Below are 25,285 nucleotides of genomic sequence, written 5' to 3'. Positions count from 1 at the left end.
TATGTCTGTGTTCTCTGCTGAACACCCTTCTCTCCTTTAGTATTAGTCACTACCAACAAACATCCATAGCCTGTGTTGACACAAATTATAACCATACTTTTTTTATTATGGGGAACAGGATGTTTATAGAAGACCTCAAATATTGTGGTTGCTTTAGTCAGATTCAAGGTGTTGTTGCCATTGCTAATATCAAGGTTAACATTTAGTGGTTAATATTTACTAAACTTTTTTTGTTCCTTTTGTTTGGGGTGTTGTTGGCAAAACAAAATGGCTAGTCTTTAAAATATTTGTAGGAAAGTGTTCACAGAGATTTTTTTCAGGAGACTGAGGAGCCATATGAAAGAACAGCCCAGCATAAAGAGGAGAGACAGGGTGGCTTGTGGGATGAATTCATCTGGTTTTCTGCAGGTGGAAGATGAGACAGTTTTGTGCAATATTCCCTACATGGGTGATGAGGTGAAGGAAGAAGATGAAACCTTCATCGAGGAGCTGATTAATAACTATGAAGGCAAAGTCCACGGTGAAGAAGGTAATAATGCTGGGCAGACTGTGAGAGGATTTTGCTAGCATACTTCTGTTTTTGTTGTATTTCGTCCCCATGGGTGCCCACTAAAGCATATTCCAGTGTGATGATGTGACTTGGGATTAGAATTTAATATTTAGAATATCCAGTTAAATTGCAGAGGGAGCTGGGTCACAAAAAGAGTTGCCTACTGATCAATGGTTATGAGAGCGTTTGTTGAATGGGTACATTTAATTTTTGACATTTTCCATAAGTCTGTCAGTGGCCACTTTATTTTTTATTTCCCTTTCTCTGAGGACAGCATCGGGCATATCCTTACTGTCATACCTCTATGATCCAGATATCTTCTGGATTTCTCAAAAATTGGCTTAAATATAAATATTTTATAAAATATTTGTATTTTACAAAAGCATAAACATATGAACCTAATTGTAATTCTTTTTTTTTTAATGTGTGAGTGCTCTATCTGCATGTACACCTACATGCCAGAAGAGGGCATCAGATCATATTACAGACAGTTGTGAGCCACTGTGGTTGCCGAGAATTGAGCGGAGGACCTCTATAAGAGTGGACAGTGCTCCTTTGTTGTTGTTGTTGTTGTTTTGTTTTGTTTTTGGGTTTCTCTGTGTAACAGAGCCTTGGCTGTCCTAGACTCGCTTTGTAGAACAGGTTGGCCTCGAACTCACAGTGATCTACCTGCCTCTGCCTCCCAGAGTGCTGGGATCACAGGCGTGAGCCACCGCACTAGAGATGTGCAGACAGTGCTCTTTACCAGCTGAGCAGTCTTTCCAGACACTTTTAAAAATTCTTTTGAGATTTGTTTGTTTGTTTATTTTATGTGTATGGTTGTTTTGCCTGCACGAGTGTCTGTGAGCCATGTGTGTGCAGTGCCCAAGAAGGCCAGGAGAGGGCAGGTGATCTTCTTGGACCTCAAGTTACAGAAGGTAGTGGGACCCAAGTTCTCTTGGCCGGCCCTCTTAACCTCTGAGTGATTTCTCCTGACCCATGTTGTAATTATTTTAAAAAAACAAAACTAAACTAAACACATTTAACTTGGGGGCGCAGTCCACAAATGCCATAGTGTGATGTGGAGGTCAGAGAACACTCTCCTTCCACCATGTGGGTGTGAAAGATTGAACTCAGGTCGTCAGGCTTGGCAGCAAGAGCTTCACCCAGTGAGCCACCTTGCCACCTCCTCGTTATAATTCTGCAAAAGGCTGTCAGTAAACGTAGGAAGAGGGCCTGGGCTGGGTGCGGTGGCACCTGCCTTAAGGCAGAGACAAGAGGATCTCTAAGTTTGAGGCCTGCCTGGTCTACAGAGCTAGTTCCAGGAGAGCCAGGGCTACACAGAGAAACCATGTCTTAGAAGGAGGAGGAGAAAATCAACAAAAATGTAGGAGAGGAGCTGGCATACCCTGATAATCCCAGCCACTCAAGAGTCTTCGACAGGGGGATTGCAGAGCGTGCTCAAGGCTACAGAGGAAGGTCAGTGCCACACCTGGCACCTAGTCTCAAATCAGAAAAAGCCCTGGGGATATAGCTCAGTGATAGTCCTGTGGTCAGTCCTCACTACCGAGGAAGGCAGTGGGGAGAAGAGGGACTCCCCGTGAATATGCCAGCCTACCTACTGCTTGACAACCAACCTACTCTTGACAGTTGGGGGTACCTTGCCAACATTCAAATACACACCCAACAGCACCCTCTAGTGTTCAAAGACATTATTTCAAGTTGAAGTATAACCCAACTATGATTTTAGAAAAAACAAAGAAGTCTTGATTAAGAGAAGTCACTACTGATACATTAGCACAAAGCCAAGTGATTTATCACTTTGTTGTTACTTCTCTGCTTGGCTTGTATTTGATGATACACCTTTGTTGTTGAGATTTTGTGTATTGTTTGGAGACAGAGGTTTTCTGTTTAACAGTCCTAGCTGTCCTGGAACTTGCTTTATAGACAAATAGACCTCTGACTCTTGAGAGCTTGGATTAAAGTCTTGTGCCACTGTCCTCCGCTTGCTCTTGAGATTTTTGAACAGTAAATACAGTGTTAACAGTGACCAAAGAAGTGATATATTCCAAAAGGTCTCTAACTGGGTTTTCTACCTAGCTATCAAACTGTTGTAGTTGTTAAGAGCTAATCAAATGATACGTTTGTTATAGCCATAGACCTCAGGAGTGAGTGTATGAAAATGTGCCTGAGCTTTGGGGATGTGGCTCAGTTGAAAGTGTTTGCATTGCATAAAACAAGGCATGGTAATGCACACCTGGAATTACAGCACTCTAGGCTAGTTTGGGATACAGGATACCCTGTCTTTTTTTTAGTTATTTTGAGACAGGGTCTTATTATGTAGGTCTGATTGTCTTCGATCTCACTATATCAACTGTCTTCAAACTCAGAGATCCATCTACCTCTGCCTCCCAAGTGCTGGGATTAAAGGTGTGAGCTACCATATTTGGCAAGACCCTGTGTTGTTTGTTTGTTTAATTTTGTGTTTTGGCTACATGTGTATCTGTATGAGGGTGTTGGGTCCCCTGGAACTGGAGTTACAGACAGTTGTGAGCCATCATGTGGATGCTGGGAATTGAACTGAGGACCTCTGGAAGGAACAGTCGGTGCTCTTAACCACTGAGCCATCTCTCCAGCCCAAGGACCCTGTCTTAAAGAAAAGAGGAAGAAAAAAAAAAAAACCCTTCCTAGGAAGATGAATGGAATTTGAGGCTGTCACTGCTCACCTTTCTAATCCTTGTGCTTTAGAGATGATCCCTGGGTCTGTGCTGATCAGTGACGCCGTTTTCCTGGAGTTGGTAGATGCCCTCAACCAGTACTCAGATGATGAAGAGGATGGGCACAATGACACCTCAGATGGAAAGCAAGATGACAACAAAGAGGATATGCCCATGACAAGAAAGCGGAAACGCCACGCTATCGAAGGTGCAAGCCCTGCTTCCACAGACTATTTTGAAATTGACAGGGACAGAGAACTTGAAAAGTCTATTGCTCTAAAAACCATTTATGCTTCTCATTGGTACACTTAAAGGAAAAACATGGTCATTAACTGATAGCTTCAGCTGACTGCCTGTGAACGAGCAGTAGAAAAACTTCTAGAATAATTACTGTTATTAGTTTCTAATTCTAATGTTTTTGGAAAATCTGGGAAGGTATAAAGGAGAAAATAAGATTACACTACAATCTTGCTACATAGGAATAATCTGATTATTGATTCCCTGTAGATTTTAAATTGTACATATATAAATCAGCATGCTCATACAAAATTGAGATTGTGTGGGTGCGTGATACAAACTTTTATCTTCCTAATTTAATTTTATGAATATTTTCCATGTCACTAGTATTTAATCTACTATTACTGGGCTGAAGAGAAGGCTCAGTGGTTAAAGTCTTGCTCTGAAGCATGATGACTGTAGTCCAGAACCCATGAAGATGCAGGATGGCTTTGTAGCCTGTCTGTAACTCCAGCCTTCAAAGATGCAGATGGGGTCACTAAGGCAAACTGGCCGGCAAGACTAGTCATGTTGGCAAAGTCAAGGCCAGTGAATAAAGTGGAAGAGCTACAGAGAAGATGATTCCAGATGTCAACCTCAGGACCTCACATGCATGTGCCTGCATGCCCACACATGTGCCCACATACACAAACATACATCCATATTCATGTACATACACATAAAAATGGGAAAAGGAGAAACTCTGAATTACTGAATTACTGAATTATGCTGTGCTATCTAATTGTGTATCCAGGGACAGTATCTCTCTTCCTATGAAAGAGTTCCAGTGTCACTCTTGTTTTTCAGCACTGATGTTAGGGTAGGGTTCATCCGTCTTTAGCTCTCCGTGAAACTCCTCTTCCCCTCTTGACTCTAACAGGGACTCTAGACTTTCTTGTCAATGCAGTTGATGTTTGGATGAGCACAGCAGCTCTAATCACTGTGCCAACAAAGGGAACATTTCAGACAGCTTTGTGCGCACCCAGGAGTTTACTGTTGTTTTCCATTCAGGCAACAAAAAGAGCTCCAAGAAACAGTTTCCAAATGACATGATCTTCAGTGCCATTGCGTCCATGTTCCCTGAGAATGGTGTCCCCGATGACATGAAGGAGAGGTAGGGAAGGCTGTTCCACTCACGCTCTACCCAGGGTTTGTGAACAAATTCTTACCCAAACCCATTTTTTGGTTAAGAAAAATCCCTGTTGATGGCGAGTGTGCCATGGTCTGCCTCCACTTCTGACTTTCTTGCTTACTTACCTCTGAATGCCCTGTCATGTTAGGGATCATTCTGTGCCGACATCTGGGCAGAAAGCTTACTCCGACCTTCTGGGTAGTTACACCAGCACTGTGATTACCAAGCCGCCTCCTCCTCCTCACGTTCGTACTCTCAGCCCTGCATAGTTACAGTGGTGGATCCTGTTTCCCATCTCACCCACCGAGCCTAGAAAAACCATTCAGCCTTCCTTGGCAGGCCCTGCCTGGGTGGTAATTCCCCTTGCTACAGTGGAGACAGCTTCCTAGAGAGGAATTCTCTCTTTTCTTACAGGTACCGAGAGCTAACGGAGATGTCAGACCCCAATGCACTTCCCCCCCAGTGCACACCCAACATCGATGGCCCCAACGCCAAGTCAGTGCAGCGGGAGCAGTCCCTGCACTCTTTCCACACCCTGTTTTGCCGCCGCTGTTTTAAATACGACTGCTTCCTCCACCGTGAGTGGGGCTAAGTGATCCCCTCCTCCCCCTACCCCAACTCCTTCTTCCACCGGGAGTGGGGCTGCTCTATGTGAAGGGCTCACCTCCTCCCCCCTGCCCCAGCTCCTGCTCTGGTGAGGGTTTTACAGAGGGACGGTTCTGTTTTTATTTCCTCATTGACAGTGTGATGTGCTTTGCATGATACACGATCTAATTAAGCACTGTGATTGCCCTTTGATGCCTCCCAGCTTTGAAAGGATTGTGTTGCTATCAGAACTAAATTTTGTATACCTTGCTGGTCACCTTTTATTTGGAATTCAACACCTGCCATCACTCCCTAATTCAGTTTTCCTGCTCCCTCTTATGTCGAAAGGAGAGAGCCTTAAGAGACACTGTGGCTTTCTGTTTTCCAGCTTTCCACGCCACTCCTAATGTATATAAACGCAAGAACAAGGAAATCAAGATTGAACCAGAACCATGTGGCACAGACTGCTTCCTTTTGCTGGTAGGTTCTTAAGCTGTTGTGGCGTTGTTAACTGCTTAATGTTGTTGAACTTCCTGTGTCAGGGAACACAGCTGAGTGAGTCGGCCCACTGCACTGCAGGGTTCCTTAGCACGGGAGAATGGTGTAGTCTTCTGGGGGTGATGGAGGAAGGTGTGATGAACGTGGACAAAGGATTTCCTGCTCTGAATATCACCTGCCTAGATTGAGAGTCTGCGGCTGTTGTTAACGTTTGGAACAAAGTGGGCTGCACCTGGGTGTTGGTGCTGGAGTACTTGGGCTTGGTTCCCAGCACCATCAAAGAAAAAATATTGAAGCAAAGTATGCATGTCCTACGTGTACTGTTTTCTTTGTTGTCTCTGTAAATACTTAACAGTCATAGGAAGAAACACACGAAGGGACTGTGTCCAACCTCATGACCCTCTCCACACAGCCTTTTATGGCCGCAGAAGTCATCCTGTGTTTCTAAGGGGAATAGGCCAGTTACAGTACTGGACCCACATCAGCTCTTCCTTGTCACACAAAAGCCAGTGCTTAGAAGGAAAAGTTGGTGGGAACAGGATCATTTGACATCCTGAGGACTGGGGGGAGGGTACCTTTAGACCCCATATTAGTGGGTGGTGGTGTATCCCTCCAGCACTCTGGAGGCAGAAGCAGACAGATCCCTTAAGTTCGAGGCCAACCTGGTTTACAGAGCGAGTTGCAGGACAGCTAAGGCTACACAGAAACTCTTGTCTTAAAAACAAAAAAAAAAAAAAACAAAACAAAACAAATGACACCGTCCCCCATCTCAGTGAACTCAGGAATACAAAGGGCTTAGAGGAGGGAAAAAAGAAATGGGCGGGAAGACGGTATGCTAAGTAGGAGAATGTCATTCAGGGAGTATTCTCCTTTTCTCTCTGACTGCCACCTCTCTGATCCTCAGACGCCTATATAATCCATATAGCTCACTACGTATAGCTTGGCACTTATGACCTGCAGAATAGGTGGTCTCTGTGAGGTGCTGCACAGCACTGAACAGTAAGGAGTTTGTATGTCCTCATAGCTTGATGGTCACAGTATTCTGGATTCTGTAAGTGCAAAGAAAGAGTATTAGGATGTAGAGCAGAGGAGGGTAAAGTAAAGGCCAAGGGAAAGAACGTAAACCTAACTTCCCAGGACAGATACTAAAAAAGGGGGTCACTGCTCACTTCTTTGCTACCCGCTCTTCACTCATTTTGGCTACTGAGTGCTAAATGGGAGCCAATATGGAGGACTGGGGAACGGAAGGCTTCGCCCTTGGTGAAGTATGTAATGCTCTGCTGAAGGGATAGTCAGAACACCGTGAGCCTACAGCACCTTCAGTCCTGAGTGGCTGATAGTGTTAGTTCTGATTGTAAAATCACTTCAGAGTCTGCTTCCAGATGACACCTGAGAAACAAACGTAAAAGCCTTGTGATTGCCCATCCCAGGACATTCAGAGACACGGGGCTTGCATGGTGAGCCACAGGAACAGAAGGCAGGGATGGGAGGGCTGTCTGCTCAGTGAGCTCTCACGAATTTGGGGCAGGCATCCTCAGTGCCTGGCACGTCTCAGGGACTTGATCTCCTGAGGCTAGTGTCTGTAGTTCTATAGGCAGACTATAGTAGACTATAGACAGTATTTTAACTATCTATTTTGAGTAAGAGGTGAGGTGTGACATGGCTCACGTATGGAGGTTGGTTCTCTCCTTCTCCTGTGTTTGTCCTGGGAATCAAACTCAGGTGAGCAGGCTTGTTCCACAAGCACCGAGACACCTGCCCAGGCATGCTGCCTTTTTAGTTTTTCAAGACACGGTTTCTTTCTGTAACACTGGCTGTCCTCGAGCTCTCTCTGTAGACCAGGCTGGCCTCAAACTAACAAATCTACTTTCCGATTCCTCCCCAAGCTGCTGGAATTAAAGGTGTGCACGGCCAGCACCGCTTGTTGTAGTTGAGTAAATATTTTATTGTGAATGATCCAGAATAAGTTCAGCAGTTTCCGTATTTAAAACAACTCTTTCTGCATATTGAGTCGGTAACTATGTTAAGAGATTAAGGAAAATTTAATGATACTATAGGAATGGCAGACAGCTTTGATTTTTGAACTGAATCATAAGGGCTTTGGGCCACTTTACTTATTTTTCCTGGCTTATAACCTGCCTTTCCTGATTAATTTGCATAAGTATAGAATGTAGGTCCTCCAGAAATTGGTGTCCCTTTTACTATATGAGGAAGAATCCAGTTAGTTATTTTTATAAACTTAAGTCTCTTGCATTTGGGATATTTGTTGCTCATCTCTACCAAAGTATTACTGCAAGCTTTTTGTCAGTGTTCATTTTCTGCCCATAATGAGGCAATTTCACCATTAGTAAAAGGTATCACAATTTTTGCTGGGTCTATTTCTGCTAATTGACAAAGTTTCATTTTTCCTTTCGGAATCAATTCAGAAACCTTTTCTACATAGGTTTTTAATTATTTACTCTGTTTGTGTGCTAAAAATATCTATCCTAGGATATTATCTTCTCTCTGCACAAGAATTCCCGTGGGAGAATGAGTAGAAGGCAGAAAACTAAAACACAGTAGAGCTTTTCATCCAAGCGATCCACGTGTGCGTCCTGTAGTTTCTTCTCTACCAGAGCCAATTCTCTCTCAGCCTCAGCTGATAATTGGACTCTTTACATCCTTATCACTTTGTAAAGTTTGAAATAAATAGCTTAGCTTCTGAGCAGATCCAGTTGTGGGCCGTAGTCAGTTCATATCTCCCAGTAATTTTTGAAAATCATTAAGAGTTTGTAATTGATTTCTTCTGATTTGTATTTTCTGTGGTTGAATTTTCTGTAAACGTATCTTATATCCTAGATAATTGGTAGAATCTCCTCTTTGTATTTTTTCAGGAGCAATTTGTAATCCTCAGCAAAGCAAGTTTTTCTTTACTTAATTGAACATTTTTCTGAGGTATCTGTGTCTGAATCAGCCAGTAAGATATCATCATATAATGATAAAATTTATATTGAGGAAACTGTCTACTAATTATTTCTAATGGCTGTTATATAAAATATTGACACAGTGTCAGACTACTTAACATTTCTTATGAAAGAACTTTTCAGTGATACCTTTTAACAAGTTGAGCATAAGTTGAGTGTTATAAGTAGGCACTGTGGAAGCAATTTTTTTTTCTTTATCCTGTTCTTATAAAGTATAGTAAAAAAGCAGTCTTTTAAGTCAGTCACTGTAATAGACTATCCCTTAGGTAATAAAGAAGGCAAGGGAATTCCAGGCTGTAAAGAGCTCATTGGCTGAGTCACCTTATTTAATGGCTCTGAAATCTGTTACATTCTCTTTTTCCAGATTTTTCTTTTTTTAATGAAAAATATAGTAGAATTCCAAGGACTGATCAATTCTTCAATATGTTGAGCCTTTAGCTGCTCCTGTATACCAGCTGTCTTAGTGCCTGGAATTTGTCTTTTGTCAAAGGTCAGCAGCTGTTGTTTCCTGCTTGTGTACAACCTGAATGGCCTGTGACTGTTTTTGATATCTTTTTGTATTTTTAACATAATATAAATAAAATAAAAATTTATTTTATGGTTTGTTTGTGATTGGAGGACTGTTGGTCCCTATTTTCCCTTGCTGCAACAGATCACATCCCCGTAATGTCGTGGCTACGTTAGCCACATGTCTGTAATTTTCCTGTTTGTCCTTCTGGCCCTGTACACTCCCGACCCGACTTCCCTTCGCTGTACCTGAGGTAAAGTCCCAATCCCTAGAAACTGAATCTTTATCTCTTGCAGCGGCCAATCAGGGTGCCAGGATTTGGGTGAAATTATGGTTATATCTATTCCTGTGTCTACTAAACCTTCAATTTCAGTGCTATTTATTTGTAGTTTTAGCTTTGGTCTCTGATCATTTATAGCAGTTTGCCAAAATATTTGTTTTGTGTTTTCTCCTGATTTTTTCATTTTATTTATTAAGCTGTCTGTCCTTGATTACATCCAGAGCAGTGTTTGTTGTTTTTAACAACAGGCATTACATCTTCTAATTGCTCTGCGGATGAGTCTCTGTGACACTGACACGGTCAGGTACAGTACTTGTCCAGAACAACCCCCAGAGAAGGGGCATTATCAGCTCTCCACGTAATAGGCTATGCTCAGGCAAAGGGGATATTACCGTGATACAGTTTCTGCCATTGGTTAAAACTACAGTGTAAAGCCAAGTGCCTTCTGGCGCATCTTTAGCAGGGTAACAGAAGGGACACGGCAGCAAACATTACTTGTTGTTCATCTGATGTGGGCTGTATGGTTATGGCAAAAAGAAAGAATAAGTCAACTTTCTTCAAGTCACGCATTAAGTCCTTCCCGTGTGTCAAGCCCCACCCTGCATTCTGTCACGGGTCATCTCACTGTCAATCCTCAGGAAGAAGTTAGGGGTTATGAAAGTCAGACACTCTGCAGTTAATGTTAAGTCAGTGCTTATAGCATTGTTGAGATTCAGGCCCTGATCTCAGTCTACAGCCATGCTTTTTAAATTACTCCAGGCCTTCCCCCACAACCACCAATATAACGTCAACATGTGTCACTGTATAACTCAGAAGGGCGTCATCCTTCACAGAGTCACTACTCTGAGACCCTGTGCATTTGTTTGTCCAACTCCAGGTAGACATATACACCATTCAGATGCGCTGGGCTATCTTCTTCCAGCCTCTGTTTTTCCTACGGACAATGTCTTTAATCATAACAAGATGTCTAGCACTGCTAACGCAAGGCTTCAGAATGTTTGCTGCAAACTCAGTTGTTCCTGTCATAAAAAGCTTCAGTAGAAGGCAAACGACTTAAACAATCTGAAGAGAAACTAATGTTCACAGTCTTTGTTTGTTTGTTTGTTTGTTTATTTTGCAGGGTTGAGACTGAACTTGGAGCCTCATGCAGGCTAGACAGGTGTTCTAGCGTCGATCAGCTCCCAGTTCACTCTTGACTTTCTATTAAGAGCTTTTTCTTTTCAGACTAGTCTCAAGCACAGCTCAGGCTGGTCTTAACTCAGGATCCTGGGCCATTCTCTTAAATGCTGGGGTACAGGCATGCACCACTGCACCTCGACCTTTTAGGGATGCTAGTGGTATGAAGGTCGGTTTTCTGAGGTAGTATTTCATGTACCTCAGACTCGTGATGTAGCTGAGGCTAGGCTTGAAGTCCTGATAGTCTCCCTCTGCTCCCATATGTTGGGATCGATCGATCGATAATCGATCTCTCTCTCTCTCTCTCACTGTATCTATCTATCTATCTACCTATCTACCTACCTTTTTTTCATTCTGTCTTTGTTTTTTTTGACACAGGGTTTCTGTGTGTAGCCCTGGCTGTCCTGGAACTCACTCTGTAGAGCACACTGGCCTTGACCTCATATCCTCCTGCTTCTGCCTCCTGAGTGCTGGGATTAAAGGTATGTGCTACCACCATCTGGCTGCACCCAGCTATTAAAGAACTTTTTTTTTTTTTTGATGTACAAAGAAATCTAAAGAGGTCTTCCTGGATTTGAAGTATTTTTTCATTTTTATCCAATTATTTGTGGGGAGTTTGGTGGTGGAGATTAAAGCCAGTGTGCCATACTTGCTAGAGATCGCTTTTCCAATGAGCCACAGCCTTGACTGTTTTCTTAGATTTCATTTCCATTTATATCTTTCAGTCAGAGAGCATATTTGGCTGCTGGATATTTTACTGATTTTACCTCAGATAATTCCATCAGTCATTTCTTCTTTTTGTGTTTGTTTTGAGGCAAGGTCTCACTATGCTTCACTTGCTGGCTGGGAGCTCATTCTGTAAGCCGTACTGACCTCAAACTCCCTAGAAATCTGCCTGCTTCTGCTGCCCATATGCTGGCACCCAGCCCTCTTCTTTTTGGAAGTTCAGTGATCACTGTGAAATGATCCTTTAGTTTTCTCAGGGAACCACTTGTCTTGTTCTTTGATCCCAGGATTCTCAGAAGTTAGCTCTGTAGGCTGGATTTTATTTATGGTCAGTGGTACTTTGGGTGAATCTTTTTAGGGCTCAGATGTAGCTCAGTGGGAAGGCAATTGTCTACATATACAAAACTTTGGGTTCATTTCCCAGCACTGAAAAAAGAGGAAGGAAGCACTCCAGAGGCAGGAGGCTCTCTGAGTTTGAGGCCAGCTTGATCTAGAGAGTAAAATCCAGAACAGCCAGGGTTACACAGAGGAAGCTTGTCTTGGAAAAAAAAAGAAGAAAACAAAAGGACGAAAGGGACACAAAATAGAAGCAGCTGATGCTGTATGTTTCACAGTGGTGTGGATAGGTGTATACTATCAGAGCCAATCAATTTCAGAACATACGATCCTGCAGAAACAGGTATAAGTCTGTGGAAACCAGTTGAGTTATAGCTTATGTGTTCTTTTGAGTCTCATGCACATTTAGGAAGAAGCTTCTAAATTAAACAGTGAGTGTGTTCAAATTCAGAGACTGCACATACATTACCGAAGCGGGCCTTGTGGTCATATGTGAAGAAAGTGGCCTGGAGAAAGGAGCTCTGACTCTTGTGTCCCTGCTGGAACATGGCGCTACCTTCCCTGAAGCAGGTTTCTTCCCCTCTAATGCTCGTTTCCTCTGCAGGGGATCTTCTCAAATCCTAAGACATGAGTGAATTTCAGATACTAAAAGTTAAGGGTGTGTAGATTGTGTCGTTTAAGAGATGTTTCCATGTTTTGGGAGTGTTTAGCCACTGTCGTACTATGGTCACACATGACACAGATAAAAACAAAGTGTCATTGCACAGGTGAAGCTCTGTGACGGTGGTGTCGACCAGGAGCGCCTGTGCGTATTTCTGTCTCCTCCCCATAATGTGTTCTCTACAGGAAGGAGCAAAGGAATATGCCATGCTCCACAACCCTCGGTCCAGGTGCTCTGGGCGCCGCCGGCGGAGGCACCATGCGGTCAGTGCCTCCTGCTCCAGTACGGCAGCCTCTGCTGTGGCTGAGACTAAAGAAGGAGACAGTGACAGGGACACCGGCAATGACTGGGCCTCCAGTTCTTCAGGTAAATTGGCCAGTGTCAGTGCCCAGCTCTTTAATACCTTTTAAAAAATTCTCTCTACCGGTTTACCTGTGAGCAATGAAAGGCAGACACATGGCGCGCACATCCGTGCACACACATGCACATACACATGTATACATGTGCACACACACACACACACACACACACCCCTGTGCAGGCCAAGGTGGCCCCAGACTTGTCCTGACCCTGCTGCTCTGCCTGGAGTAGGGAGTGCCCATGGACAGCTAACGTTGCCCTTCCCAAATCTTCTCCTTTTCAAGTGAGAATGATATACTTCTGACACATTGTGCTTTTCTCCCTTGCCCAGAGGCTAACTCTCGCTGTCAGACCCCTACAAAGCAGAAAGCCAGTCCGGCCCCACCTCAGCTCTGTGTTGTAGAAGCTCCGTCAGAGCCTGTGGAGTGGACTGGAGCTGAAGAATCTCTTTTCCGAGTCTTCCATGGCACCTACTTCAACAACTTCTGCTCAATAGCCAGGCTTCTGGGGACAAAGACATGCAAGCAGGTACCTCCTGAGCGCAGCAGGATGAATGGCCTCATCGCTCATCTCTACCAACGTAGCAGGCTGCGTCTAGACAGAAATTGTGTGCGTGAGTGTGAGTGTGTGTGTGTGTGAGAAAGAGGGAGAGAGACTGCGTGTATGTGTGTATGTTTATTTTTTTGAGACAGGTTCGACTGGCCTAGAACTCACTGTGTAGACTAAAACTGGCACTGAAATCATAGAGATCCACCTGCTTCTGCCTTCCAAGCGCTGGGCTTAACCGTGTGTGCCACCACACAGAGCCCTTCTTTGCATGCTTTGTTCCAGGTTTCCTGTCACTAGGTTTTCCAGTTGCGACCCCCAATACATAGACACGGACCTTAGTCTTCTTACTCATAGCATTCCTGTAACTGCCATTTTACCACAGCCACCGATGCTCCAGAGCAAGAAAAGATGACGATGGCTCCTAAGAGGCCTCCGAGGGTAAAGGCACATGATGACCCATGTTCGAACTCCATGATCTACATGTCAGGAGAGAACCGACTGTTGAAAGTTTTCCTCCAGCCTCCACATTGAACACTGTAGCACTCACACGCTGACACAGACACACATGCATACACAGTGAATAATGAAAATGTAACGACGTTCCTTAAATGACAGGGACAAGAGTACAGAACTGAGATGAGAGTCAGGTGCCAGTTTGTCCAGCAAGACCAGGGCCTAGCGCCAGAGCCCTGATCTCCTGGCTGCCCGGCTTCTCCAGGCCATTGTGATTTCTTCCTAGGAGCACATTCTCAAGCATTACTTGCCTGGAGTTCAGAAGGATTGGGAGCCTGTTTCGTGCTCCTTCATGTAACCAGTGAAGAGAATTAGGAGTGGAAGGGATTTGTACTTTCGTTTCAGAGCCCTTATCTGTTTGCTTGCAACACACATTCTTTTTTAAATTTTGCTGTCTTTATTGGTGTCTTTGTCTTTGTGTGGTTGCGTAAGTGTGCGTGAGCCATAGTAGTTCGGTGGAGGCCAGAGACCGACTTCGGGAAGTTGGTTCTTTCTTAAGTAGTAGGATCTGTGGGCTGAACTCAGGTCACCAGAGTTGCCTGGCAGGTGTTTTTTCTGCTGAGCCATCATCTTGCCAGGACACAGCATTGGTTCCTTAACCTAAAAAGCTGTAGAATTATATGTGTGGGTTTTTGTTGTTGTTTTGTTTTAAAGGCAGCTGGACATGGTGGTACACGCTTTTAATCCCAGCACTCTGTAAGTTCAAGGCCAGTCTAGTCCTATAGAACCAGTTGTAAAACAGCCAGGGCTACACAGAGAAGTCCTGTCCTGAAAAACCATAACTAAGTAAACAAATAAACAAATAGATGCATTCTGCCTTGAAAAGCCATAAATAAACAGATAAATAAAATAAATGGATCTTTTCTTGATACTGTTTACAGTTTTTATCAGGATATCAGAAGGTTCCATAGTTAAGAAGGGAATAAATAGAGAAGAGAGGGAGGGGAGACAGAAAATGAATGCTCTAAAGGAAGACCTATGTGGAAGAGGAGCCACCTTCCTAAAATGTTGCCCTGACGGACAGCCAGTGCTCTGGTACCTTTCTACCAACAGAGGGAGCTAGTTCTTAGCCCAGTGATACCCTTCTGGTCAGCCGTCTGCATCTGCAGCTTCCTTCCTAAAAGAGGCAGAGCTACTTGAGCAGCTCGCTGTGGCTTGAGTGGTGGGTGAAAGCCAGTGGTGGCAGACAGCAGCGCCCTGCTAGGTAGCTCTGCCTCCTGAGCCTGAGTAAACCTTCAGAGCCAGCGACCCCGCCCCAGCCACACCCTGTTTCTCTCTGACTAAAAAGATGCCCAGTTAGCTGCTCGTAAATTCCAGATCCTTCAAAGCCCAGCACCTGGCCCTTTCACTGCCCTGGTCACCTGGTCCCAGAGCTGTGATGGTCCTGTCCATTTCTCTTCCAGGTCTTTCAGTTTGCAGTCAAAGAGTCACTTATCCTGAAGCTGCCAACAGATGAGCTCATGAACCCTTCACAGAAGAAGAAAAGAAAACACAGGCAAGGGTTAGACAAAGAAGTCTTATGTCTCCTCAGGTCGTCTGTGCCCTGACCTCCTCGGGGTCACCCTTGCCCCCCTCTCCACTAAGCAGAGCCAACCCATCTTATTAGGGCACTCAGATGAGAGCCAGTGTCTCAGAACTCCCTGGGGATCTGTGGAGAGGACTCAGCCCTACCCTGTGCCCACACTGAGGATTCTGAGCTAGCTGTCCAACAGTAGAACATGGCTGGCCTGTGGCTGTGCACTAAGGTTGTTTCCTCTTCCAGGGTGATAAACACCTTCCCCACTTAGCAGCTCTGCAGAGTTGGTTTCTTTTCTTTTTAAGTATATAGTTTTCCAGAGTTACCTAATGCTGTTTATTGGTTGGAAGTTGAAAAAAAATAGTGGTAGTACACTTCTTTTCCTAGTACTCAGAGGCAGAGGCAAATGTGCCTCTGAGTTCAAGGCCAGCCTGGTCTACATGGTGAGACCCAGAATGATGAAAAGTAAAATCATCACTCTGATGGTCAGCTCCCTAATGTGTATTACCAGCCAAAGAAAGGAGATGGCTCTAGCTCTAGCTACAAAGGAATTTCCTCCTGCTTCCTCACTGAAAGACTTTTCCTACCTGGCCGCCTTAGAGCTCTGCCTGGCAAAGGGAGAAGGAAGCAAAGTGTGATAAGAGACAACTTTGTGAGTTTTGCTTTGCCTGGGTTTTGTTATTTGGTGTTTTGGAGAGGAGTGGTGTTAAATTTTAATTTGCCAAGGCTGGGTTTAAGACAGGCTCTAGAGTGTTTGTACCAAGGTAGGTGCCTTCTGTTAAGGAACTCTGGAAGAGTACCTCACAGTTGTCAAGCTGTCCCTGATAGCAGGGCACACTGTCATTTGTCTGCAACTACAGGGGACCATGGCTCAGACCTATACCTTCTTTCATTTTCCCCTAGGTTGTGGGCCGCACACTGCAGGAAAATTCAGCTGAAAAAAGGTGAGTTCATGTGAAGAAAGGTGAGGAATAAATCAGAGTAGGATGCATGCTTTCCATGTTCAAGGTCATGGGCTCCATCCTCGTCACCCTCACCCTGTGTTGATCACCCTGCCATACCTGTAGCTCTCTTGTTGACCCTTGCTGCTTCTACAGATTGCAGATTTCTTTGCAGCATCTCTAGGGCTGAGCCAATGGCTACAGCTGAGATGCCCTCTCAGGAGATAAAACCTAAGGCCTTGTGGTCTCTGAGTTTCCTAGTGTGCTGTTTGCCATCTCCAGACTTCTTTTCATGTTTAGAGTAGCTGCCTTGTTATCTCGGGCAATCTCCACACCCTACCCACAAAGCAGATACTATCCCTTGTTTGTGCATGGGGCCAGCCCCATTGTAAGCTGCTGAGTATGTCCAAGGTCATGGTTAGGACAAGCCTGCATTGGCTTGAGGCGCAGGGGTATTTGGAGTGTAGGGCACCAAGGGAGCCTGGTCACAGCAGTGTGTGTCACTCTCTATCTCTCTTTCAGATAACTCTGCTACGCAAGTGTATAACTACCAACCCTGTGACCACCCCGACCGTCCCTGTGACAGCACCTGCCCCTGCATCATGACCCAGAATTTCTGTGAGAAGTTCTGCCAGTGCAGCCCAGACTGTAAGAGCACCCTGCTTTCACCATCATCTACCAAAGTGCTTGGCCTTGGAGTGTCCAGGCTCTCTTCTCCTGCCCCATAGGTGCCTGTAGACGTTTGATATCTCTTTGCTGTACTTCAGGCATCCTACAGGGAAGGAAGGCGTGAGCCATCTGGAAAAGATGTGGGGGTTGGTTGGTTCTGTCTTTTTGTTTGTTTGTTTTAAATTTAAAACTTTATTTTATTATTTTATGTATAGGAGTGTTTTGCCTGCATGTATGTCTGCACTGTGGGCATGCTTGTTGTCCAAGGAGGTCAGAAGAGGAAATAAGATTACCTAGAACTGGAGTTACAAACAGTTGTGAGCCATTACAAGGGGGCTGGAAGTCAGTCCAGGTCCTTTGGTAGAGCAGCTATTGCTTATTCCTAGCTGCTGAGCCATCTCTCTAACCCCTGATCTATTTTTTTTAAAGAACCCCAACTCCTGAGCTCACAAAGTCTCAAAAAAAACCTCACTAGGTAGTGGTGGTGCAAGCCTTTAGTCCCGTTAATCTCGGGAGGCAGAGGCAGGTGGCTCTCTGGGTTCAAGGCCAGCCTGGTCTACAGAGTGAGGTCCAGGACAGCCAGGGCTACATAGAGAAGCCCTGTCTCGAACTCCCCTCCCCCACAAAAAGTCTCTTTTCTCTCATCTCCTTCCCTCTTCCTCTCCCTCTACCTCCCAGCCACTGTCCGTATTTTCAAGCAATTTTCCTTTCTCCACCTCATAGGTAGCTGAGATTAAATGCATGTGCCACCTTTCCCTGCTGTGGAGTCATTTTTGAAGCCTTTAGGTAGGGATTGTGGGAGCAGGAACAAAACACTCTGCTTCTCCATCTTCTTCTTCCAGGGAGAGCTGAAAAGCAGGAGCTTTTGCTGAGGTGCATTCAGGGTCTTCTCTTCATGGTGTTATTTTAAAAGAGTTAGGGCTGGAGAGATAGCTCAGTGGTTAAAAACAATTTCTGCTCTCCCAGAGGACTGAGTTTGGTTCCAAGCACCCATGTAAGGCAGCATAACCACCTGTAATTCTGGCTCCAGGATATCTGACACCTTCTGTCCTCAGGCATACACGCACACACACACATCCCGCACACACTTGACACACACATACATACAAATAAAAATAAAAGTGAAAAATAAAAGTGGATTGAGTGTGGTAGTGTGTAACTATAGTTAGGTTTGCTACTCCATTGTGGGAGTCTTGGGCAGAAGGATCACAGTTTAAGGCCAGCCTGTGTTTCTAATGAAACTGTGTCTCAACAATCCTCACCACCTTCAGATTTGTTTAGCTACAGAGAGTGGTACATACCTGTAACACTAGCATTGGGAGGATGAGGTGGATGCCTTGAACCCAGACTGAAACCCTGCCTCACAAAAGGGAGCAGGAAAGGAGGGGAAGGGAGAGAGGGAAAGTGGAAAAATAAGAAAGAGGGCTTCTGAGTTGGTTCGGCAGGTAAAGATAATAAAAGGAAATCATCCAGGAGCCTGGGTTAGAGCCTGGAACCACATGATGAAAAGAAAGAACTGGTTCCTGTGTTGTCCTCTTAGTTCCACTTATGTGAGTGGCAAGCTGTGCCCAGTATGTACTCACCCACTAAATATAAAATTAAAGTTTTTGAAGAAAGAATATACATACAGAATTCTTTTGGGATATTGAGAGTTTATGATAATCCCGGGCTGACCTTGAACTTCTGATCCTTCTGCCCCTATCTCCTAGCTTCTGGGATTACAAGTTTGTGCCACCACACTGGACCCACACAGAATTCTTTGTTTGTTTAATGACTAGAGATTGATTGATTGATTGTTGTAGCAGGCAATGAATTTATGACCTTGTGCTTACAATATAATCATCCCAGCTAGAGTTCTTTAAAACTCATTTATTAAACAGGGTAAAGAGCCTTCAGTTCAGCATTTTCATATTAGCCGGAGTTTATTTTGTTGTTTTGTATTTTGTTTTGTTTTGAGATAGAGTCTCACTTCGCAGTCCTGGATGACCTCAGACTCACAGGGATCTGCATGTCTCTGCCTCCCGAGTGTTGGGATTAAAGGCTTGGGCCACCATACTCAGCTGGAAAGTTTGAATAACTGGTAGGAGGGGCTGGAGTAGGTAAAAGTGTACGCTGTACTTGCAGAAAACCCTAGTGTGTTTCCCGCACCCACATCATCCGCTTGCAAGGCAGTCTAACTTCAGCCGTGTGGAATCTAATGCCCGAGGGCTCTTGCACTCAGGTGCGCATGCCCTTTCACAGGTCCACACAGATAATTAAAATTAAGACTAAGTGTGTGGGGGCTAGAGAGAGTCAGTGGTTAAAAGCAGAGAACCGGGGTTGTTTAGCAATTTATAACCACCTGTAACCCAAGCTCAGGGGGATCTAACACTTCTTCTGGCCTCTGGATACTCACGCATGTGTTGCACATAGATAAGTAGGGGTACACATACACACATAAAATAAAAATGAATCTTTAAAAAAGCAAGTATGTGTGTATACATACATACATGTATATCTGGTAGGGGACAGGAGTTTGGGTGTTGGCAGAAAAGTAGTTTTCCACTTTTTACCTACCTCACCTCTCCTCGTTTTTCCTGCTTGGGGCCAAGCAGTTGATGGCAGCCTCTGGGTTTGCAGAAGGCAGTGCCCAGGCTGCTGTGCTCTGATTGTCGCCTGACAAGGAGCAGATAGTGATCTCAGCCACAGTAGATGTGTGCTAGTGCTGGGGAGGGCTCTGGGTGGAGGGTGGCACCGAGCGGATGCACTCAGTTCTGAAAATGCTTGTTTTGATGAGGAGGACTCACTGTGAGGAGCACTGATTTCATTTTCTCTAGGGTTCTCTTCGCCTTGCTTTCAAGTTCTCTCAACAAGAGAGAGAGAACAGAGCGGGACCCTGTTAGGGAGTCCGCAGGTGACACTCGACAGTCACACCTGCTTTTTTGTCTGTTGGGCGTGAATGTTGGGAATTAGTTTGTAGTGTGTAAGCATGTGTATGCATGCGTGTGCCTGTGCTCCCAGAGGTCAGCCTGGGTGGAATTCCTCCTCGGGAACTACCTGACATGGTTTTTCAGATGTGATCTCTCACTCCAACCACGGACTTGCTTATTAGGGTTAGGCTGTCTGGCCAGTGTGCTCCAGGAATCCATCCCCCTGCACCTCATCGCTATTTCCGAGCCTGGCTTTTCTGTGTGGATTCTGTGGGTCAAATTCAGTTCCTCACGGTTTTGTGGCAGCTGAGCTATCTTCTGAGCCCTGAAGGAGGTCCTTCATTGTCCGAGGGAAAAAGCCAGATGTTAGGGGAAAGGAGCCTTCTCTCTGTTCTACCAAGTGTCCTTGAACTTGTCACATTTACTTCTGCTGTCCCTGAGTCTGACCCCCAGCAGTGCAGGCCTGCTTCCTAACCATCCCCATCTCCCCACTCAGGCCAGAATCGTTTTCCTGGTTGTCGCTGTAAGACTCAGTGCAATACCAAGCAGTGCCCTTGCTATCTGGCAGTTCGGGAATGTGACCCTGACTTGTGCCTCACCTGTGGGGCCTCAGAGCACTGGGACTGCAAGGTGGTGTCTTGCAAAAACTGCAGCATCCAGCGTGGCCTCAAAAAGGTGAGGTATTTTCTTGGGGTCAAGATCACAGTGGGAAAGAGGAAATGGTCACAGGTGTCTGTGTTCCCTTGGCTCCTCGGAGGGTTTGTATATGAAAGTGCTCAACAAATATGCTTTGTGGCCAAATCAGTCAACTTTTCCATCCTACCAAAAGAGGCAGGGGGGTGTGCATCGTGGATACTCACATCCTGTCCCCCTTGGTGTTTGTCCAACACATGGGAGGCAAGCGCTTTACCACTGCACTCCATCCGCATTCCCAGTGTGGCCCTGCTGCCGCCTACATCGCAGTGTATGCCCAGACTGAGCCCAGGAGGTCCTCGAGGAAGAGGAAAAAGTACCCTGTTTCCTTTACCACTTCCCGTTCTTGTCCCCCATCCCCCAAGAGCAGAACGGTTTGGGCCTTCTCTGTTTCCAGTTCCCCTGACGGTTGGTAGTTCTTTCTACCTGGCCCACCACACGCGTGCCCATGCAGCATTCGCACCCTGAGACCCGCCCTGTTGGCTAAGGCTTGCCTCCCTTTCCCCAGCACCTGCTGCTGGCCCCTTCCGATGTGGCCGGATGGGGCACCTTCATCAAGGAGTCTGTGCAGAAGAACGAATTCATTTCTGAATATTGTGGTGAGGTGAGTGTTCCACGTCCAGCCCACACACTTACTGGGAAGGCACAAGAAACTCTGATTTTCTGTGGGTTAGGCTTCTGTGAATTAATCTCTAAATAACTCAGCCCAGTTTTCATGTGGCCTCTCAGGGGATCCCACAGAACTGCCTGCAGTCCTGAAACAAACCACTGTTTGTCGAGCATTGCTGTCTGACTCTCTCCAGCCTTCACCCTGGTCAGCCTGGGTGGAGGTGGGGCTAGCGTAGCCTGAGCTTGCTCTCCTACACTGCCCCTTCCCAGCTCAGATGGTCAGGAAACCTGACACCCTCTTGTTCCTTGTCTGCTCCTCCAGCTCATCTCTCAGGATGAGGCGGATCGACGAGGGAAGGTCTATGATAAATATATGTCCAGCTTCCTCTTCAACCTCAACAATGGTATGACATGGCCGGCCTTTTATTCCAGTGTGATCATGTGCAGGTCTTTACATTAAGCAGCCTTTGCTGTTAATCCAGGTTCCAGTCAGCACCAATTCTTCCCAGCAGATGCTTCAGGCAACGTGCTAAGGTTGAGCTTGGAAGCCCATGGGCTCTGGCTCATTTCTGATTGTATGGGAACAGTAGACACTTCCTCTTGAGAAGCTACCCTACCCAGTGGGTGGGAGGAGATCCAAAAGTCAGTGGGAGGACCCACAGGTGGTGCTCCCATACGAGGAAGCATGTCATGTGATTTTTCCCATCTCCTGTTACTATTTTGGCTTCACATTCCCATGAACTAAATTATTTCTGTTACCACTTAACTGATTTTAAACTAGAGCCAAAGAAGTGGGGAGTTGAAGCAGGACACATTTCTCATGCCTCTAGCCCTAGCGTTTGAGAGGCTGGGACGAGAACTACCACAAATTTTAGGCCATTCTGGGCTACAAGTGCAGGTCCTGTCTTCAATAAACAAACAAAAACGGGCATAGTAGCACATACTTGTAATCATAGCACTGGGAAGGCTAAGTGAGGATTGCAGTAAGTTCTAAGTCATGTGGGCCACAGAACTAGACCTTGTCCCCTCCCAAGAAAGTGTAGCGTTTCCTGGGACACTCATGATTTTCTTTGATTTGTGTCATGTAGATTTTGTAGTGGATGCTACCCGGAAAGGAAACAAAATTCGCTTTGCAAACCATTCAGTGAACCCCAACTGTTATGCCAAAGGTGAGTGAGTTCTCAGGAGCCTAGGAAGAGGGGTGGGCTGAATGAACACCTCATGTACTATGATTTTCATCCATCATTCAGTTACTTTCGTTGCTGAGTTACGTTTTTCCAAGGATACTCATGATTAATATCTGCCATCATTTTAGGCCTCTCACTTTCATACTCTGCTTTCTCTACCATCTACATTAAAAGTGCTTTCCCACAAGCATGACTTAAAGGTCACTGTTTCCCCCAAAGTCATTGGCTACAGTAGCAGATTCAAAAACAGAGAGTCAAGTGCCTTCATAGCTACTTTCTACTTCCATTTGATTCAGTGGGGAATTTGGAGGAAATCAGCCCAGAATCCTGAGCGCAGGAGTAACCAGGGAAAGTTGGAAGCTAGCCTAGGTCTGTCCTCTCCTCTCTGCAGTGGTCATGGTGAATGGAGATCACCGCATTGGGATATTTGCCAAGAGAGCGATTCAGGCTGGTGAAGAGCTCTTCTTTGACTATAGGTGAGGTGATTGGGAATGGGGCAGGAGTGGCTGTTGGAACTGCTTTGGGGCTTAACAGCAGCTAGAGTGGGTGGAGGAGAGGGTCTGTAGTTGCCATTGCTTGCCCTAGAACCAGGAACATGACAAATGGCTGCTAGGAATCGGGTGGAAGTGAAACAGGAGGGGACCCCATCCTGTCAATAGCAGAGTAACCTAGTTCCTCCTCCCTGCCCTGGGATAGGTACAGCCAAGCTGATGCCCTCAAGTATGTGGGCATCGAGAGGGAGACCGACGTCTTCTAGCCCTCTGGGCCCCGTGCCAGTGCTGTGGTAGCAGCACTGCTTTGGCTTCAGGCATCCACTGCTGCTCCAGCTTCCGCAATGTCTTCCACGCCGAGAGACCCCGCCCACCCCTGTATAACTAGGCCTCCACTTTATTCCAAGGGGACAAACTGCCTCAGTGAGAGGGGAAACAGAGGCGGCGAAGACCTGGTCACCCAGGAGAGCTCAGATGTGAGAAGCTGCTCCTCCACATCAGAGGAGGCGGCTGTGGGCTGGGGTGGATATCAGTGCTTGATTTTTTTTCCTCAGCTCCCAAGCTGTGGGCCCTCAGGAATCAACCAGTGCTACCATTTTAGCTTTCCCAATCAAGAGTTCTTCAGGCATTGCTAAGTGAAGCCACGTCCCTGGAGCCTGCGTGTGCTCAGGGTTAAAGGTGAGCCTGCCAGGCACTGCAGACAGGACTCAAAGGGAGATGCGTCTCCCTGACCTTTCTGTGGCTACAGGGGGGAAAGCGAAGTGCCACCATCCTGTGGATATAGGCAGAGCCAGCCAGAGCCTGGGGAAAGGACTGTCCTGTAGACTGGGGTGGTAGGGCATTTTCAGGTTCCCAGGAGCAGGTGCCAGTGACCCAGCTCCTTCCAGAGTCCCTGCTCAGAGGCAGCAGGCCTAGGCTATTGCTGAGCATGGGCCGTGCCTGGTTGGGAGTGCATACTCTGGGTCACTGAAGCTGCAGTTGTCCTCCGACCCTCCGTTCCTCAGAGGCTAGGTCCATGGAGCAGCTTTGCTTCTTTCCTCAGGGTAGCTGGGTCTAGTCTAGACTAGAGGAAGAGGTTGCGGGTGTGGTTTACTCCTGTCTGTAGTACCTGCTGTTGGTAGTGTTTGTGGGGAGGGGGGTGGGGGTGCCATGCACATTTAGGAGGGTGTCAGTGCAGGGCAGACTGTCAGGCAGACCACCATTCTCTCTGGGATTCATGCAGAACAAAGCACTTTAACTTTCTTTTAGAAGGTCTATAGATTGCAGTGGAGTTTGAGCCAAGGTCTCTGGGGTTCCTGCCCAAATCCCACTTCTGAAGGAGGAAGAGGAGAGTGGAAGATTCTCCAGTTCTGTTTCGTCTTCTGAGAGGCAGGAGGAGCTGGCTGACACAAGAACAAAAACTGTAGTCAGCATAGCTGCCTTGGGTCTGGTGTGCTGAGAACAGGGGCATTGTTCTGGCTGGGAAGGACTCTGGGCAGGTACAGACTGGCCTAGGGAGTGTTAGATTGGGGAATAGGCTCCTTGCTTCCTGGAAACCAGAGGTCCTCCCACAGTTCTTGCTGACCACCCCCTTCTCCCAGCCACAGTCAGTGCTTGTCCCACCAAAGAAATCAGACTCCCTTCCGACTGCCTCTTAGAGATTTGCATGGGTGTGCGTGTAACACAGGCCCTCACCACCACACCGGTAGGTACATGTGTCCCTCACATCCAGCACCCCGCAGTCCTGACAGTAGCCTCTCCCCACACCCGTTTCCTACCACAGTGTGAAATTGACATCTGCCGGTGGTTTGTCTAGTGTGTATCAGGGAACCGTCAAGCCTAAATGTAGGCTCTGAATTACTCATTCTCTGGGAAACCAGAGATAGGTAAGGGGGCGCTGGCCGTGAGGAATGCTTGACACCGTGTTGGTTCTTGACTGACCTCAGCTTTCCCTCAGCAAGCACCCCTGGCAGCCCCTCCTTCCGCAGTCAGGCCACTAATACTCCTTCAGCTGCCCGTTCCTGGTCCCTGTTGTCTACTACTTTTAATGACGGGTTTCAGCCCTCCGCTTCTACCCACCTCACATAAGGATGGATAGAGTGAGGTGGTGTGGACTGTTGGGGAGCTGGCGTACATGTGGCTTTATTGCCAGTGAATTTCTTGCACTTTAAAGTCCTGTGGCTTGTGACCTCTTTTATCTAATAAAGTGTTAGAATCCATTTTGGCAAATCGTGTCCTGCATGCTTGGGTTGGAAGCATGGGAGCAGATTGGGCAGAAGCTTTAGCACTCTGATTCCCACTTTCCGGGGGTGGGGGGGGTGCACAGGTTTTAGTGTTTAGAGATGGTTTCTCTGTGTAGCTCTGGCTGTCCTGGTACTCAATCTGTAGACCAGGCTGGCCTTGAACTCAAGAGATCTGCCTGCTTCTGTCTCCCCAGCGCTGGAGCTAAAGGTGTGCATAGATTCTGAGTACTAGGAATTCC

The 25,285-nt window shown here is 46.2% G+C and overlaps 1 protein-coding gene across 2 annotated transcripts in view; it reads left to right on the top strand.

Moving 5' to 3' along the window:
- The window catches only part of Ezh1 (enhancer of zeste 1 polycomb repressive complex 2 subunit), a 37,193-nt gene extending 12,171 nt beyond the window's left edge, over positions 1–25,022 (top strand). For both annotated transcript variants that reach the window (XM_055619735.1, XM_055619736.1), the window contains exons 6-21: positions 409–529; positions 3,278–3,454; positions 4,534–4,636; positions 5,069–5,232; positions 5,628–5,719; positions 12,573–12,753; positions 13,079–13,275; positions 15,213–15,304; positions 16,229–16,269; positions 16,789–16,914; positions 20,341–20,519; positions 21,046–21,141; positions 21,469–21,550; positions 22,235–22,315; positions 22,725–22,809; positions 23,030–25,022. In XM_055619735.1, the coding sequence (XP_055475710.1) occupies positions 409–529; positions 3,278–3,454; positions 4,534–4,636; positions 5,069–5,232; positions 5,628–5,719; positions 12,573–12,753; positions 13,079–13,275; positions 15,213–15,304; positions 16,229–16,269; positions 16,789–16,914; positions 20,341–20,519; positions 21,046–21,141; positions 21,469–21,550; positions 22,235–22,315; positions 22,725–22,809; positions 23,030–23,090 (1,878 nt within the window). In that variant the 3' untranslated portion in view covers positions 23,091–25,022. The remainder of the gene's footprint in view (positions 1–408; positions 530–3,277; positions 3,455–4,533; positions 4,637–5,068; positions 5,233–5,627; positions 5,720–12,572; positions 12,754–13,078; positions 13,276–15,212; positions 15,305–16,228; positions 16,270–16,788; positions 16,915–20,340; positions 20,520–21,045; positions 21,142–21,468; positions 21,551–22,234; positions 22,316–22,724; positions 22,810–23,029) is intronic.
- Positions 25,023–25,285: the final 263 nt, after the last annotated feature.

This window comes from Psammomys obesus, unplaced genomic scaffold, assembly GCF_907164565.1.
Source record: "Psammomys obesus unplaced genomic scaffold, mPsaObe1.curated_primary_1811, whole genome shotgun sequence".
Classification (NCBI taxonomy): Eukaryota; Metazoa; Chordata; class Mammalia; order Rodentia; family Muridae; genus Psammomys; species Psammomys obesus.
The sequence above is the reverse complement of the archived record's forward strand: the minus strand, read 5'-3'. Positions and strand labels throughout refer to the sequence as shown.